The following is an 18,583-nucleotide window of genomic DNA, read 5'->3' as shown; positions in this document are numbered from 1 at the left end:
CAGAGTGATGTTAATATCACTGAGGAAAAAAAATGGTCTCCATACAAATTAGCTGAGCAGCCTCTGCAATAATTTTTTCTTGCAACATCCTTTTTATCTCTTCAAAGTAGTGTCAGTAGGAAGCCATAGCAAAATCATAGCATGCAAAACTCTGAGCTTTCTCAATCCCCATTTAAAAATGATGAAATCTCGAGGTTTCCTGTCTTGACAAAATTGTGCAATGCTTTAAAAGAACATCTGATTACCAAAATGTTCTGTGGTGATTTATTGTCCTCCCCAACATTGTTGTGACACAGAAACTTCAGTATTGTCTTATTCTCAACCGAGCCATGCATCAGTGCTGGTGGGGTCTTGCTAAAGTGTCAGAGGCCGGGTGCTGCCCAGTGCCCCCCACTCCCACCAGTCTCAGCGATGTTGTGCTTGACTGTCCCTGCAGTGCACCCACAGTTCACACTGGAGATCTTCCTGTTTGTCTCTTCCTGCCTCGAGACTTGATTAAACAGAGCTTGTGGAGGATTTTAAAGATGAGAGCAAGCATATAAAATATTTATTATTCTGTTTTCTTAAGTCAAATTATTTAGCTGTGACTCATGGAATCACAGAATATTAATCATCTTTTACCCCTCCTTGCTCTGTCCTTAGGCAAATTCCTGTTGTCTCTACTGGAATACAGAGGGCCTATGAAAAGGCAGAGCCAAATCTGAGGCCATCAGCTTTGGTCCTATACCAAAATTTTTAACTTATCTTGTTATGCAAGTGACTGTCCTTGTAGTTCTGCTTCAAACTCTTGAAAGCTACTGTGTGTAATGAAAATACAGAATTGTTTTTAATATATAAGACACACAGAAATGTGCTTGTCATATCTTAAAACCAATATTTTCCTCACAGAAAATGCATCAAGAGTCTGGTGTGGCACAAGTTAGCTCTCTTAAATAATTTTTTTAATGATAAATAGTCTGAGGGGACTAAACAAGCAGCACTGTAACCCGTGTACCTGAATGTTCTGTTGGTTGTGTTCTGCTACTAATGCATTTCTTCTTGTTCTTATTTTCTTGATAGACAAAAGAGCTCCCAGTACAGCCTGAGAGGCCCAGTTACCCAGCTCCACTCTTCCTCTCTCCGTGTGTCAGTTATGGGGGTTGTGGGATGGTGCTTCACTATCCAGATCCTCGGGTGCATCCGGTGCCTCGCAGGGCACAGGAGCAGCAGCAGCAGCAGCGCTCGGTAAGGTTCTCACTGTTTTCTGTGTCACAAGGACACTGATTTTCTCACAGCGTGGTGGCCACAGGTGCCATCACAGTACCATCCTCAGCAGCAACTGAATCTGTGCTTTCCTAGTTTGTTGTCAGGTCCAGATCAAGATCAAATTTACTTTGGCAAATACTCTTTATCTATAACGCCACTAAGAAGAAAAACATGATTCTTACGCATTGGTTTGTTAATTAAAAACATAACGTTGTTTGGTTGGAGTCTTGGTGATTTCTTAGGTTAATTTACTTCCATGACACACATTCAGAGCCCTTTCTAGCTGTATAATTACCCCACTTCAGAAGTAGGGATCTGCTCTGAGCCTTCAACATGAGATAATAAAAACCAAATCAGGAGAAGTGGAAGTTCTATCTGAGTGTGGCTAACACAATGGGAAATTTGCCTTTTTTCCTGGAACGCAACAGAGTCCTGTCTTCCTCAGCATGAAGAAGAATAGCTTTGCACTGGAGCAGGTTCTGTGAGTGGTAGTTATTTATTCCAAGGAAAATACTGCTTCAAAGAATATTTTTGAAGTGCTTTGGGTTATCTAAGTGGGCTGGCTTGTTCCAATCTAGTGAGAATGCATTTAAACATGGTGAATGTCATTTTAAATACACAATATCTGTTTCTGGCTATAAAGCTGTCACATATGGAAAGATGCTCATTATTTGAGAAATTATAGCTGAATTTTTGCAAAATGCATGTAAGGCTTTCAGGCTGTAGAAATCCAATGGAAAAGCTGTGGTTAGACAAGTAATTTTGTGCTTCAGGAGTGTGCTTATCTGCCTATTTATCAAAGTTGGAAGTATTGCAGAATGTTTTTCCCTGCAATTTGGACACTGGCCCAGATTATTTTGGCTCTTCTCCCTGAACTTTCATCATCTGGGTTTCTAATTCTATGAGGGATCACTGGGTTTACAACTTTGCCATTCCTGCTGGAGCATCGGGGTCAGTGTGACTGGTTGCTTTGTAACTCCCAGTTTCATTCTGACCCTTTTTTTTCAATTCTTTGCCTGTGTGAGTTGCTGCTCTGAGCTTTGGGTACCTCCCTGAGCAATTTGTTAGCAATGAGGAAAGGTGTTAGAATTTAATGGGTGTCCTGATACGTAATCCTGCGTGTTTAGGCTGTGCTTTTGCTTTTTCCTTCTTTTTTTCTGTCTTGAACTTTTTCTTTCCTTTTTACACTCCAGTAGAAACATTTTGGTTAGTCTGATGTGAAATACACATCTTATTCCTGAAATTCATTCACGTTTGTGGGGTGTAGGTACATAAAAAGAGAAGAATTGATCTGAGAACATAAAATTCACCAGAAGCTCAAAAAAGCAATGCAAATGAGTGTGATTTGAGCCACTGGTGAAAAACTACCTGTGCTTAAAGCTTTGTATCAAAGCCTATTTTGTTTGCCCACAAGCACAGGATTAGTTAATTATTCCTTTGACTGGTACAATTTAAGTTAAAATACAACAGCTCCTTTTTTTTCCCTGACAGTGTATGAGAGTGATTACTGCTGTATAAGCACGAATGACAGCAAAATGTAAAAGTTAAATCTGTTTTCTGTATCTACAGCTTCATCCTGCCATCTTAATTTAGGCAAAATTTCTGTAGGAGTCTATGAAATTTGTTCCCTGCAGATTGAAGTATGCAAGACTCCCCTTGGGACTACTCAATGATTTTGTCAAGAGTAATTTCTGTGAAACAAGAATCACTTTTCCAGTGTAACTAATTTGAAGGAGCAATTACCTAGAATTTGACAAGCTTGCATGGACTACTTATTCCAGACAGACAGCCTAACACAGCTTCAGCTGAAATGGCTGGCCCCAAAGTTGTTTTCTCTAGTGGTAATTTGCTACTCATTTACCACAGTGGGTGGTATAAACTATAATGCACTATTTCTTCCAGGATTTCCCTGGACAAAACTATGCCTGCACGGGCATAACCTTCCCAATACTTCCTCTTACAAGAAAGATGGGAATTTTCCCTATCCCACAGTATTTTCAGGAAGTTATTTGATAACAGCTAATGTTATAGAGACACGAGTGCTAACCTGTGAGGAAGGGGAGGAGGAGAGAGAACTTTATTCCATGGTTAATTCCTGTCACACTGGAGCATTTTACAGCTGTTACAGATGTATTCAAACTGGAGCAGCTTCACCTGTCAGGTGGGCCAGGTTTCACTGGGGTTCTTTGGTAGAGGGAGATGCTTGCTGGTATCTTCTGCTGCACTTTATTCCTTAGTCCTTTTAAAATCTGGTTTGGTTTTCTTAATGTTTCCTTGTGATTTGTGGGATCTAGAAAGGTTTACACCAATTTTTCTAATGGGTGCAGCATCTAGACCCTATGCCATAGGAAAGCAAGCAAGCTGGAAGACTGGGATTGGTGGAAACATACCCGTAAATGTAAGATTTTTTTGTAAACTGCTTTTGTATGGCTAATGAGAAGCTTCCCAGCACAATTATGTTTTTATCATGTCACTATTCTTTTGTTTGAAGTGCCTGTGAAGTCCATATTGCTGCAATAATGTTTTATTGTTCTGTGCAGGCAGACTATCAGTGGTATGTTCCTGACCAGCTTCCGCCAGATGTGCAGCACAAGGCAAATGGTAAGACAACAGCTGTACAGAGCATGTATTAAATGTACTTTGTTTTCAAATGGAGGCCTTTGAGAGATGTAGAGTAAACTTTCCTGTCTATCTGTTGAGTGCTTATGTGACAGCTTTGCCTTGGAGAGTCAAGGTTGGTGTGTGTGCAGCACAGGTGAGGTTTCTGGTGTAATTCCATCTACGTTACTGCTTTGTTGCAATTCATAAAATGTCTCTATTACACATTTTAGGATCGCACATTTGCCTCATTAAACACCTAGTAATAGTCCTAAAGAAAAGATATCCTCAAAATTCTCCTTAGAGCTTCTGTTGCTCTGGCAAAGACCAAATTTAATGATGTGCCAAAACTGGGGGCCAGCATGGGGCAAGTTTAGGAGTCCTTGGTAACAAAGTGCAGGCTTTGGGATGTTGTTTCACCTTAAAGGCAAAATGCCCATTGCTGTTCCTGGTCTGTTCTGGTAGTTCAGGGTGCCAGGTCTGAAAATAGAGCCATGCAAATGAACAGAGTATTCTCTGTTGTATGTTGGCAAATACTTGCCAAAGGGTCGGTACAAACTATTCTTTGGAAACTGGGAGGAGTATTTAATATTTGTATCTGGATTTGAAATCATTCCTGGGTGTTCTGAAATACTTATTTCAGACCACTCAAAAGATGGCACCACAAGGAATCTCTTCTGCGTGGGAATCTGCCATCCCATGGTGCCAGTGGGTACCATGTGGGGTGGCGGGGACTGATGAGTCCAGAAGCTGTTTTGTAACATCTGGAAGAAGAAGATGGCTCCAGAGGAACTATTCCATTATTTGCTGTCATCCAGGTTTGCCCAGAAGAGAGGGTAGGGTGGGAATGTAGCTCACCAAAATGGCTGATGAGCATCCCATAATTACATGGCAGCTCTTTGGAGGGTTCTGATGTGGTCACAGGGAAAGTAGTGCTGTGACTGCACAACAGAACAGATTAATTTTGCCATTCCTCCCACTTAAACTCCAAGAGATTTACTGCACCAGAGGATACAGGGAGGATGTTTATAACAGGGGATGAAACCAGTCCAGCCACCAACTGTAGCTGTGATCCAGGGCAGTGCACTTGGGGGATCTGAAGAAAGAAAATTCTTCTTCTGCCCTGCTTGTCTAAGTGACTTGACTTCTGGCTCCCTGAAAAATACTTCCTGAAAATCTGTGCTTTGTGTTTGTATTACTGTTCATTGCCCAGAATATCCAAACACCCCCTTCTCAATGGGACAGGGATTAGGACACTTGGAGACTTTTCCCTACCCTTTTTGCTTCAGTCCCTATAAAGAGGATTTATTAACAGTCCCATCGCAGTGCTGTGTAGGATGTCTGCTTTAACACCTCCTGGGCTCTTACTCTTTTTATCCTGGCTGCTAAAACAAAGATGATTTTGATCATTTATCCATTGATCACACAGAGGTCAAGCTTCCACTCTCAGTTAAAAGTTACTTGCCTGGCAGTATGTATTATATATGGTTGTCTATATTAAAGCTGCCTGTAAGTATTTTAAGAACGGTTTCCAAGATAGAAGCTCCAAGAATATGTGATGAGCAAGTTCTTGGTGTTCCCATTTCTTTGTTCCATTTTGTACAAGTGCTAATTACAGTGGTGGGTCTAAATGAGCCAGTGTGTGCAGCAGCATTCCTGATTCTCAGTTCTCATCCTTCATTTTCTCAGTAGATGATAAATGGACCAATAAATCTCATCTCTGCTGAGCTAGGTCTTCATTATAGAAAACAAATCAGCAGTGCAGCAACTTTTGGGCATGAAAGTTTCCTTTAGGAATGCTGTTTCAGTAGATTGATGTTTCTAGGGAAAACCCTTACGTTTCCCTTAACAAATTTTCTTTTGATGCTGGGCATTTTTTCTTAAGTAATAATTATGAAACACAGGTCACAGGCTGTAACTTTAGAGCTGAACAAAAGTGAAATGAATTGGGAAGCTGATATTTTTTTTATAATATTCCATTCAAAAAAGCCTGTTTTACAGATCTCTGAAATGTATGAGAGTCTCTACATCAACTCTGACTAGTTTGCTATAATGTCTTTGGGACTTCAAAGGTATATGTCTCCAAGGGGGAATTACTAATTTTTTTCTGCAGTTTTGTACAGATGCACCCACATTGTGCTTTCCTGCCTCTCTTGTGAGGGAGGAAGGTGTTTGCACCAAAGTACTTTGGCATTTGACTTGGGTTCTGCAGGCCCTTCTGTAACCAGCTGTAATCTCATGTTTTCTGCTGCTCCTGTAACCATACCTATACTTTTTTTCTGACTGGCACCACTTTTCTTAGCTGTTCCCATTTCAGAGGAGGCTGTTTCCAAGGTCTGCTGCCTCTGTGAAACCCAGCTCATCTTTGTATTTTGTTTAAGCTTTAAACACTTTTTGCCTGCATCTATAGACGCAGGATTATCTCTGAAGTATTTTTTAAATTAAAAAAAACCCAACGCTTTGCTACAGAAATTTGATGAACGCTATTTTCTAAAGTTTGTTCTCCAGGCTGTTATTTTCCCCAGAAATGTGTTTTGGTAGTTGGCAGAGGATCACTTATGCAATGTTGTGTCCAGCACTGAACTCTCGTGGTTGTGTGATGGTTTGGATCTGACACTCTTTGATTTGAAACCTTTCTAATAGGCTGGGAATAAACTCACCAGAATACAGGAAAGATGAGAGGAATAGGGTGGGCAAAATGAGAGGAAAAAAAATAACTCAACCCTCAAAAAACTGCTTAAAACCTCAGGTCACTCATACCAGAGTTCAGCTTGTCTTCCAAAAAAGCAAAGGTGTTTTCCTTGAAAGCCCCAATAAAGAAGGAAAAGCAAAGTGGAAATGTAGGTGATACAAGACAGAGATTAAGAAAGATGATGAGATATTTTCTTACTGCACGGGCAATGTATTTCCAAGAGACTAACTCTTCTTTCCCAGCTCTGGACTGGTCCCTCCCCAGGTGCTTTGCTGTGCAGGAAGCCTAGTCCTAAATTGTGCTTAAATTCTTCCAGCCTAACCTTGTTGAACCAGCAGTGCTGCCTTAGGAGGGACTTCAGCTCCTAAGTCTCTCTGTGCTCTGTCACACTCTTGATATCAGTTTCTGACCTTTCTGTTCTTGGTTGCATGGTTCTGTTTGGTTTTTGCGGTTGATTTGGGTTTTTTTAATTTTTAAGGAGCAAGGCAGAAAGATTTCCAGCAAATGTACTTAATGTCACTTTATTTGGCAAGCAGCGTTGACTTCCTTCCTCATCCAACTGTGCAAAATTGAAAAGACAGTTGTGAAAAAGAGCTTGATCTTGGAGATTTTCCCTGGACCCAGACTTGTAATGCCAGATTCTCTGGAAAAAAGGTTTATTGCTCAAAAGCCTACTCGGAGCAAGAACCCTTTTGCGTGCTGCAACTGCTGGCATGTCTTGCCTTTTTCACTTCTGGAATGAATCCTACTGCATTTGTTTCCTTGGCAGAAAGATTCCCAGGACATGCATTTAAGGACCCCAGTTGCCCCTTCAGAACATCAGATACAACTAATGGGTTTCTCCAGCCTGAGCTGGATGATTTTATGTTGGATGCAGTGATGCCAGGCACAGGGAGAAGCCCAAATGGAGCCTTTTGCTTCCCTCTCCCAGGGTAGCTCTGGAGGCTTGTGAGAGCAGCTGGTCACCTTCTCATCTTGGCACACTCAGGGAAAGCGGAGCTCAACCTGCAAAGCCCTAAGGGTGCCCAGATGAGCACATGGATGTGCCCACTTACTTCCATTATAATCTCATCTCCTCTTCCTTTCCACACTCTGCTGCTTCCCAGATTTTTGCCCCCAAGGTACCTAATTTGCTGCTAATGTTGTTATAATTACAGCTAATTGGAAGAAGAGGAGGGAGAAGTGTGGGATTTGCCACTGAAAATAATGACATCTGTAGGGAGAGGGGAGAAAAAATGAAAAACTGAAAAAAATGGATTTGTGGAGGTCTTCAATAAAAACCAGACAGAGAAAAAAAAAAAGTCAATTATTTGACATCTTAATCTTCCTGGAAAAAAATCGAGACCCTTAACATTTTTGGTATTAGCCTGTCCTCAGTGCATACATTACATGAGAAATTATCAGTGCTTCCAAGTAGCCAAGACAGATTTAATTAGCAGCTTGCCATCCCCATTGGGAAGGAAAATGTGATTATTTTAAGCATTTTTACTGATACGACTTGATTTCTGCTACTGCAAAAAGGCCATTAGCACACTTCTGATTTCTAACTCCAGAACATGTGAAGTTAAAGTGCTTTTAGAAGTCAGCTTGAGCCGAAGATCACAGAATGTGTTGTAGTTCTTCAGAGTACCAGGCAGAAAAGTCTCCTGGGAAGAGGAGCAGGATATGTGATTTAAACAGCTGCAGGATTTGATCATTTTATTTCTATGAGCCAATAGATCAGCATTTATCATTCCTAATGTTTCTCTTGCAAGTGAAATGCTGAGTGCACTTGTGCTTGTGCTTCTAGAGATGTGTTCCAGCATTTCCAAAACCTTTTGAAGCTTTGGGAAGCATGTGTCGCACCAGCAATAGCGTATTTCCTTTCTTCAATTTTATTTTGTTTTCCTAGCTTGAGTGACTTACTATCAAATGCATTTTTGGACCACAGACACCTGTTTAGCCATGGGTACTACTGCCTAATTATTCTTTCTGTCATATTTAGCTGCTCTCTTGAGTGCACCTAATGCCAGAGTACACCTCTGAGCACTGCTGAATGTCAGCTGATCTTTTTAGAAGTCTGGAAAGGGTTTGCAGGGGGGCTTTAAGTCATTAGACCCTACTGTTTGCTCTGTACCAACCATCAGGACTAGAGGAAAATTGAGACAGAGACTCCTAGAGCACTCTGTGATATCCCCACTCCCTTTTGTTACTTCACTCCTACTGCCGCTCAATGGTTTGGTTACAGTCTTGTAATGAAGTACAATGCTGGCTCTGGGGAGTGTGTGTGTGTGAAAGTGTTACAACACAGAGGAAAATTACTCATAAGTGAGTTGTATTTCTCAATGTCAAAATAATTCCCATTGATTTGCCTTTGCAGATTCCTCCCCGGAGAAGGGAGCCCATTGCTGACAGCCTCCGGCCTGGAGAAGTGTAAAGCAAAGGCTGCAAGGGAGTCTTGCAGCTTCACTATTCTGTTTTCTTCTGGGGTTTTTTTGCCCCTAGCTCCTTATCTCTGCAGTGCATGTGATTTTTGTCTGGTGAAATCCCTGTGAGGACAATAGAAAAGCAGATCATACAGGCTGGTGATCCTCAGGATCCAGTTAAACTCTGCTGGGAAGCGTTACTGCCCTTTGTTCCGAAGATGCTGTTTGTGCTGCCTTATGAGAATCTCTTTAAAAGCCTGATGAGAAAAGATGCAGCTCTTGCTGGGGATTCAGACTGTCACATCTGGTTTGAATTCAAGAGCTTACAAGCCCAACAGTGGTGTGATTTTGTTGTTGTTGTTGTTGTTTGGGAATTATGCAGGTTTTTATTTGATTCCAGGGAATGATTCGATATATCACCTTGAATTCTGTTCTCTCTTTCTTGGTTGGTAAAAGGGAAATCTGCTTCACTGTTTAGACACATTTGTGTAATTGTAATCAGGGTACCACCAATACAAGGCCAGGTAAAAGGTGCCCACTTCCCCTTTTTGAGTCCAGGTCAGATCTCCTTTTGTTTCGGCTCTAGAATTATATGTAAAACAAAATCACAAGGGGTTTTTTTCTGTGTGTACTTATTTGTATTGAAAGAATTTTAGTAGAAATATTTAATGGGTTTAACTTCTCAGTGAATATGGTTTTATATTTCCAAATTATTCTTGTGATGAATGTGAACGTTGTCATGTAACCTCTAACCCAAGAAATAAAACCTGGCTTTTTAAGTGAAATTGTATTTAGACAATTAAATTTTTTCAGAAAATTTTGGTGGATGAGTGTCCAGCAAGCATTTCTTGATAATCTACTTGCAAGGTTGTCTCTTCCCTTCAGGCTTTTAAGAAGGCTGCTGTTGAGAAACAGGTACCCAAACCTGTTGGGACCCCACCTGAAAGAAGAAACAGATTTTCGCAGGACATGAGATGTCCTGCCTGCTTTCCTGGTACCTCAGGAGTATTTAATGTGGATTTAAATTCTCTCACAAACAGTTTTTTGAGCTGTGCAAAGAAGAGTCATCGGCTACAGGACTGCCGGCATGTGTCGTTTCTGCTTTTAGAACAGATATTTCCATTCCCTTCCATATACAGAGGCCTGTGCATTGAAATAATAACCTTACAGGATTAAACATGTCCAGCATTTGATTTTGGACTCAATGGGGAACAGTCCATGGGAAAGGATATTTCTGCTTTTACATTGTAGAGCGATGCTGCTTCTGCCAACAGGGGTGAAAGAACTGACATTCCTAACTTACAGTATGGACTCAGGAAGAGCAGGAGCAAAGCCCTGAGCGAGGCAGCCTCCGGAGGGAAGTTGCTTTTTGGGGAACTATTGAAAATTAGAGTTTGACTGCAACCTTAGCTCCACAATAGACTCCCGAGTCTCTGCTAGAGAGGGGAGTTTTTATCTCTGCATTAATTTGGAGCCGACTTACAGACACTGCAGCAGCAGATAATGTAACCAGCACACAATATACCCGAGCTCCTCCTGATCGGTGATTTGGCTAATAAGGGTGAGATCATGGAAAATGCTAATGCACTGCCTTCGGAAAATCCAATTAGAATGTAACCTCATTCAATGGGAGCTCCCAGCAGGTGACCAGCGCTGCGGGCAGAGCACCCCGCGCTCAAAGCTGCCGGGAATCCCCCGAACAGACGAGCTCTGTGTGCTCGGGGTGGGGGCAGCCACCCCGCTCCATTCACTTCCACTGTTTTCCCCAACCATCCGCGAAGGTTTGCGCCGGCCATTTGTGGTGCTTAACTCATTATCTGACAGCATTAGCTGGCCCAAAAGGACGATTGAACGCGAGCTATTCACAGGGAGAAAATGGTGTTTGCAGGGCTATCTTTTTTAGTCACAGGCTTTTAATGTTTGTCAGGCGTGGGCACAAGACTGTAAACTTTGGCTCACACAAATCCTGATCGCGCCAAGTGTGGGGTATTCCTGGTGTTGTATGATGTAGAGTTTGTATCTTTTGAAATGCACATAAAATGCCTCTAAGTTGCTTTTCCGCTTGATTTTCTTGGAATGATGTATGTTCCCCAATGCAGGTGCTGTCATCTGTCTGAATTAGCATTGTCAGGCTCAAACACCCCCAAAGGAAACGCTTTCTGCAGTGACCCAGACAACTCTGAGAGGGTGAGTTATTTTAGTTCAAATCAGCCATAGTGTTCTTAACAGGGATTTTTTCCTTCCTAGAGCTGTGCCAAAACTGGATATCAACACTCCCAGTTCTCCCTTAAAAGCTTGGGGTCTTTGGGGAATTTTTATCCCTTTCTGTTTTTTTTTTTAATGTGGAGCAAAATGTTTTGTTTTTATACATAGTCTCATTAATTATAGCAAGAACACACCATCAGTGAAAATGTTTTCTTCTCAGATGAAATGAATTGCATAAACAGTAGAACTAGAAAGGCATGGTGAGTGCTGTGGGTGAAAGAATGCTCTGTACCCTTTGGCTCTGGGTCTCCACACCCAAAGACTTGCACTTCATTATCTTCACATCATCCTCCCAGCCTCCTACCAGTCATTGCTCAGTCACAGCAGCAGTTTCTGGGTAATCAGGCTTATGGGGTGCCCAACATTTCTGGTCTTCATCCCCCCTCTCTCTTTCTGTAGTCTAGAATAGAATGAGAAAAAGCAGGTGGTATATGACCAAACCTTTTGGTCAAACAATCTCAGCTTCCCACTATAATGGGCAGGGAGTGTATCCTGGAAATTCTACCTTGCCCATAGCACCCTGTGCTGAGCTGAGAGGATAATTCTAATCAGGTTAAACTTCTCTCTTTATTTTAAAAAAGAAATTAACCCTGAACTCCAAAAATGGTTTCTGTATTTTAACTGTTGTGAGAATGACAGAAGAATTTCTCCGATTTGTGCAGATGCAAGTTTAAAGGTCTGCAGGACACCATGGGGTGGAAAACACTTTTTTGATTAATAAAACACTTTCCCCCCAGGAGCCAGGATGCTGGTTAATGCTGTGTTTTCACTTAGAGCAGCAACAGCCCTGCTTCCACCTGCCCTATAAAAGGGCAGCACCCAGGTGCTTCCTGTCCAAGGGCTGCTCTTGTGAGAGCCAAAGGTCCACGCTGGCCATGGGCTGGTGGTGATGAAAGCAGGGCAGGGCAGCCAGGGAGGGGACCTCATTGTCTATTGAGCAGTGTAGGAGTTAGGATCTCATAAAAGTGTGACTGTAGATTTCAACTCTGGTCTAATGGAAGATATCGGACCAAGGGGCGGTCTGAGGCTCTTCCCAGGGCCGAGGGAAAAGATTTGGAGAAGGGAAGTCTCGTGGAGAGAAAGCAGGATGTGTGCTGCTAATGTTTGTAGCACATGAGCTGGTTGAGAGAGAAGTGACAGCTCTGGTGAATGGTAAAGCTCCTTTGTTGGCCTTTTTGCCATCTGGGTGGTTCCTTTCATTCAGTTGCTTGGTTTAGCTGGGAGAAGAGAGGGAGATGTTTTAATTTTCTTGGAGGAAGTTTTCATGTTGTGCCTTCCTGTGTTCAGGCATCCTGTGTGTCAGCTGTTGGTCATGTTAATCCCACGTTAATCCATTTAAGACAACGGCATTACCCTGCAGGGCTGGCACATGGATAGATTCTTTGCAAGTTACTCACCAAACCAGCTCCTTCTTTGATTAAATATAGCAGTCACTTAAAACTCTTACTTAAGGCTAGGCACAAAGCACCAGTCAGGTTATTTCCCTGTGCTAAAAGTTAGGAAGAACTGCACTTTTCTAAAGGTTAAAATAAGAGCTGGTCTTTTTGCAGTTCCTATTCTTTTTCCCTCTTTCTCCTCAGTGCCAAATTTGCAGCCTGTCCTTTACAGCCATGCCCCAGCATGGAATCTGTAGAAATAATGTCAGAAGAAACAATCCTAGTTATGAAATGGAGGGGATTAGCAATGATACCAGAAAAACACGTCATCAGCACCAGGATATTTCAAAGAAGTTTCTTTCTGTGTAAGTGACCTGTTCAGACACCAAAGCAGCTTTGGAGGGGCAGTCACACTCCCCTTATTTTCAACTTTCATTTAGAAAGAAGAGCTTTACAGGAGAAAAGCTGAGCTCTTATGAACTGGAATATCAATACTCTCTTAGGCTGGCAGTAGCAAGAGAGGGATTAGTTTATTCCCTGTTAAAATTCCCCTGTGGTCAAGAGTTAAGTGAGGGTGTGGATGGCAAAGAGGGGACTTGGAGCCTCCAGTGATGAATTTGCTCCAGAAGGGAAGGGAACTCGCTAAAATCAGGTTTGAGGCATGAATATTGCATTACAGTTAACTAAAAGCAGGCTTGACTCTGGCTTAGTAATGCCAGCAAAATTGGTTGCTCACAGGGATTGTTCCTAATCCTTGATAGTGCTAATTAAAATTCAAAGTGTGTGTGCGATGTTGTTATCTCACTGCCCATGACTTCTGAAGAGACATCTGACTTCCCTGAGGATTTGGGTGTCGTTGGGTCCAAGCACTGGAGCTTCTTTTCTGTTACTGGGTGATAAATTAATAACACAGGACTTGGAAACACAGCTAAGAAAGAGCTGCAAAACCAGAAAACCTCCCCACCAAATCAAACCCCACTGCATTACGAGATACCTGTTGGGCAACTGAAAAAAAAAATCCACAGAAAAATAAAAAAAAGGCAATTAATCTGAATGTGCTGTTAATTTAATAGTGTTCCCATGTGGAGTCTTAGTGCTACTGTCACAAGCTGGCCATAACTTCTTGCTGTTCCACAGATGCTTGTGACAGGCTCTGCTTTTCATGCTCATTTCTTTGCAGCCCTTCACTCTGGAGTCACAACAAACCATCTATTGGTTGTGTTGGGGTTTTTTTTGAGAAAGTAAAATTCCCATTGGAAGAGAACTTAGAAAGGTGGTGCTGTACTGCCAGGAAACTTTTTCCAAATAATTGAATTGTTATTAATAGGCATTTTCACTTTGATGAATGCAAACATTCAAGCTATGGCATGCAGTGTGGCTTTCTGTATCTGAAAGCACAGATAAGAGATGTGGGAAATGCAAACAAAGAACCTGAGTAGTACCAGGGAGGGGGAGGATATTAATAAGGAAGGAATATCCCTTATGAGTTCCTTGTTTGTTCATATTCATTCAGCCTATTCTGCCCAAATTTGTTTAGCTTCTGTATGTAAACACCACTACCGTGTATGAGCAGTGTTTCATTTTGGTTTGGAACAGCTTCATCTTATGAAGACTGTCAGCCTTTCTTGTTCTGAGAAGAAAATGATGCAGGCATTGCACCTCAATTTGTGTGTGCTGGGAGGGTGTGACACTGGCAGGATGTTTCAAGACTACTGAGCAGATGCCATTCATCTCGGTCAACTGTTCTCAAAAATATTACATTTCAGTTGCAAGCATCTAAATCCCCATTCAATTCTTCAGGCTACTTTAAGCTTTAACATATTAGTCCCTGAAATTCTGCAGACATTCTGCCTCTGAAGTCCCCAGAGACAGGGCTCTGCAGAGCCCAGACTGAGTCTGGCTTTGCTAAACTGCATGGATTTTCCTCGCTCTGTAGGAAAAACGTGTGTGGAAAACTCAGGCTCTTCCAGGTGGTCTAGGGCCTGTACGTGCAGGTGATGATGTTTGTGCACAGTCTGTGCTCCTGTGTGTACTTGCATATTTCTGTTTCCATTATACACCTAGAAAACAAGTGTTCGCTTAGGAAGGTTTGAGTGTAAGAGCTAAATATATCCATACATGTGCTCTTCCCCTGTAGGAGAGAAGTCTAGCAAGATTGCTGAAACTTTTAACCTGGCCACATAACAAGAGTCAGTGTCCTCAGGGGACAGTGTTGTAGTGAGAGAAAATGAAGATTTCTCTTCAACCTGGAGTTCAAACTTCACCAGGGTCTAATTTTTAAAGTCTTGCCAGGCTTTGTCTGTGTAGCTGTTAGATGGGTTTCACTCAGGGCTGGCAGAGCCTACTCCCTGCCTCCCTGCTTGCTTTCTCAGTGCAGGCTTTATGTTTATCCACTGCTGAGGGAGAAGTTGTGTTTCCATTGGGTTTTATTTACTCTTTCATAAGACTACTCCCAGTTTACTGGAATAGTTTAATTGGGCTCCAAAGCAGTCTGTCCTGCTCACAAAAGAGCAGTGTTGCTCTGCTTCTGCTTTTCCTTTGGTGATGAGGGGCCTCTGGATCTAAACCACCATCTCCTCCCCTGCCTGCAGGCTGTGGAAAGGCCCGTGGTGCATCTCTGGGAGCATCGCTGGAATGGGAATGGGCAATGGACACCTTTCATCTCCTTGGCCTCTTCCACTTGACTGCATGTTGGGGATTCAGCAGGAGGGACAAGGTCAGTGCCTCCCCAGCAGAGCTCTGCTCACAGCTGAGAGTAAGGATTTGTCCAAAATGACATGATTTTAGACCAGCCTGAAAAACCATTCCTGGCAATTTAAACACTTCTCTTTTGTAGTGAGAAAGTACAGTACAAAAACTGACTTCCCCAAAGGCTTCCTGGGCCATTTCCTCACCTCACAGAGCTGGTTTCCTTCTGCAAGGCACAAACTCTTCATTACAAGGAGCAGAGTATTTTTAGGAGCTCTGGGGAAGGGAGCCAGGCAGAGCAGGTCCCTGCTTTTTGCCTGGTTTCCTAGGGAGCAGCGTTTATGGAGCTGTGCTGGCTCTGTGCAGGCCACGTGTCTGCCAGGCCTTCCCAGTGACTTTGTATCATCTATGAAATGTCAAATTTGATACAAAGCCAGCAGGTTCCAAGGGTGTTGGCTTCCTAGAGGTGGACAGGTGGAAGGTGGGGGAACCTTTTAGCTCAGGGAAATCTCAGCGTGTTGTCTGGGCTTATTGGACATCAGAAAATGCAAACTGGAGCTCAGCCAGGTGAGACCTGTCCCCAGGAGCCCCAGCTTCAGTGAGCCGAGGCCACGCTGCCTGTTTGATCTCCATCCCTGCTCCTGCAGGGTGCAGGCTGGTGAGGTTTTTCTGAGGGAGGGAGGCAGGCCATAACACATAAATGTGAGATGTGTATGTTACACACTGACAAAGCATCAGTAATACCACGTGCACATTTGTGTGTGTATGAGTAAAAACCAGGGCGTGTTCAGGAGACAGAATCCAACCTGTCTGTTTTCATCAGTGGGAAGTTTTTCTGAATAAGGGTGTCAAAATATAGGCACTGCTGTACAGACTCATCTCTGCTTTGGAGGTCACAAAGTTCTTCAAAGAACTGCACGCGTGACTTTGCGCTGGGAAGGAGCTTTATTGGCTCTAGAGGGAACGAGCACATAAATTGTGGAACATTTGTAATCCTGATCCAGGCCAATCCAGAGGAGATCTGCAACGCTATCAATAAAGCAGGAGAATATTATGAATTAGTGCATGATAAACGAGCTGATGGGCTGGCAGCTGATCCAGTCAATACATTGAAATGTTGTCACTGATGCTAGGATGAAGTGCTTTGATGCTGGTGTTCCCTTGATTTGGCAATGGGATTTTTGTGGACATGCTCATCATCATCATCCTGATGGGCTCCCAGAGGAACCACCCTTTTTCTCTGGAAAAGTGGGACATATTAAGGAAGCACCTGGTGCTAAAGCCATCTCTCTTCAGTCCTCCATCTTTTTTCTTCAACAGGAGTGAAATGCCATTTGAAAACAAATGTACTGCATCTTACCCTGCTTTCAAAGATTATGATGGTGATGGGGAAAAGAAGTGGCTTTTAAGCTGGGTGTTTCCTGTTTGGTTTTTGCTTGATTTTAAAATACTATTTCCTTTCCTTTTCTCCTTGCTGAGCCAACACTGGCAAATCTTAGAAAGGAACACTGAAACACCCATTTTCTCAGCAACACGGGGGATATTGCCGCGTAATGGATGGCCTTATTTTCTCAGACTTGTCCTTGGGGTAGATGTAGCAGGTTGGGGTGTTTACAGACAATAAATGCCAGTTCTGTGTGGAGGAGTGGGAGAAGAAACTGGGGCTGGAAAATATTTCATCGGCCTGTATGAAAAACCTTAAAGCTGGTGCTGAGAAAAATAATTATCTTTAAGCAAACAATTCCACTTGGAATAGTTAACACCCCAAAAGCATTTCCAGCCACTTAGCTCAGGGGTGCTCTTTCCACGCTCTCTGATTCAGTTGATTCCCTGTGTTCCTCCAGCTGGAGTTGTAAAAATGACAGGAAAGATTAAATAAATGTATCCCATCAATTCCTCCGTGGCCCTTTGGTAGTCAGCTCTTCTGTACAGATTTCTTGATGTCTTGAGGCAAGCTGTCCCATGGACTTTCCTGGGGACCACACACAGACACTCAGCTTCTTCTGGCATTTTTTTCTTCTAATTGCCCACCTTCTAAAAAGCAGCCCTTGCGCTTCTCCAGAGTGGCAAACAACTTCCTTTGAATAGCTCGGATGTGCTCGGCTACCAGGGAATGGCAAATCAACAGAAGTGCCTCTGTTGTGCCTTTTGCTCCTCACAACATATGAATGCTATGAGAAAACAGACACAGTAGTGGGGCTTGTTGCCTCCACATGCACGTCTGAGGCTGTATCCATATGAATCCTGCTCCCCTGCCCAGTTTGGGGAGGCTCCGACCAGGAGCGAGCGCTTCCGAAGGCAGACGGGTTACGTGCGTTCCCACACGCCGTGTTCTTGAGGCAGAGACAAATTCCTGCAGTTACATAAGATGTTGGGCTTGAAGCTTTGCATAATTGTGTTCTCTATCATTTCGATCTCAAGTGTTCTTAAATTTTGCTTTCCTGGCCAATGCAGTTTATTACAATTAACTTGTAATCTGCTGCACTGGGCTTTATCATCTCTTCACTTGAGACGGGAAGCAATTACAGATCTTTGAAAGAGATGTCCTACTTAGGCACAGCAAAATGTCTTTCACAGGATGCCGTGTTTTATAAGAGAGGATTTAAAACTGTGATAACATCCTGGAGTGCAAACCTGGGAACTTTGTCCTTCCTGAGCTGTGCTGTCTCCCATCGATGAAGCTCTGTGCAGTAGCTGGAGCCGGTACTGAGGGATTGGGGTTCCTGTCCCTGGCTTGCCATGTGCCACACCAGGCTCACTTTGCGTCTAAAAACAGTCACCCAGGGCCATCTGAGATGCCACTGGGTATCCAAAACATCTGCAGACATGGTTCTGGCCAATAGGAGGTTTTGCCCTTCAGTACAGGGAGCTTTGGCCAAACAGGACCCCCAGAGGTGTCTCAGAGGGTGTTGGGTGCTTTCTTGAAGAGACTGAAGGGGCTTCAATTTCCAAAGCCAGACCAGCTCTGTGGCAAAGGGCTGATGCTGGATGGTTGGTCCTGTGAGTTCTCCTTGGAACTGTTTGGGTTTGACCCTGAGGACCAAAATCAATCCCCTGAAGCAAGTTATGGCTGGAATTCCTGTGTTGGGGCCCGTGTATTTGGCCCTGAGAGGGCTGGATGGATGCTTCGACTTTTTGGGAAAGCCCACCAGATGGAGCTCGTGTTTGACGGATCAAGCTCCAGCAGGCTGCTGCACGAGCTGGGAGACCAGTACATAGACCTGGATTGTTTCAGTAACAGGGGTGAGCTGAGCAAGCCTAGCTTCCCAAGCACTTGCTTGTAACAGGAAACGTTCAGCGCTAAAGATGCGGGA

At 43.2% G+C, this 18,583-nt stretch overlaps 1 protein-coding gene across 4 annotated transcripts in view; it reads left to right on the top strand.

Annotated features, from left to right (window-relative positions):
* TNIP3 (TNFAIP3 interacting protein 3) overlaps positions 1–10,995 on the top strand; it is a 58,886-nt gene extending 47,891 nt beyond the window's left edge. For all 4 annotated transcript variants that reach the window (XM_039551472.1, XM_019290113.3, XM_039551473.1 and 1 more), the window contains 3 exons: positions 1,060–1,224; positions 3,786–3,846; positions 8,895–10,995. In XM_039551472.1, the coding sequence (XP_039407406.1) occupies positions 1,060–1,224; positions 3,786–3,846; positions 8,895–8,926 (258 nt within the window). In that variant the 3' untranslated portion in view covers positions 8,927–10,995. The remainder of the gene's footprint in view (positions 1–1,059; positions 1,225–3,785; positions 3,847–8,894) is intronic.
* The last annotated feature ends 7,588 nt before the right edge of the window (positions 10,996–18,583 follow it).

The sequence above is a fragment of the Corvus cornix genome, chromosome 4, assembly GCF_000738735.6.
Source record: "Corvus cornix cornix isolate S_Up_H32 chromosome 4, ASM73873v5, whole genome shotgun sequence".
Taxonomy (NCBI): domain Eukaryota; kingdom Metazoa; phylum Chordata; class Aves; order Passeriformes; family Corvidae; genus Corvus; species Corvus cornix.
This window is presented reverse-complemented; position numbering and strand designations above follow the sequence as displayed.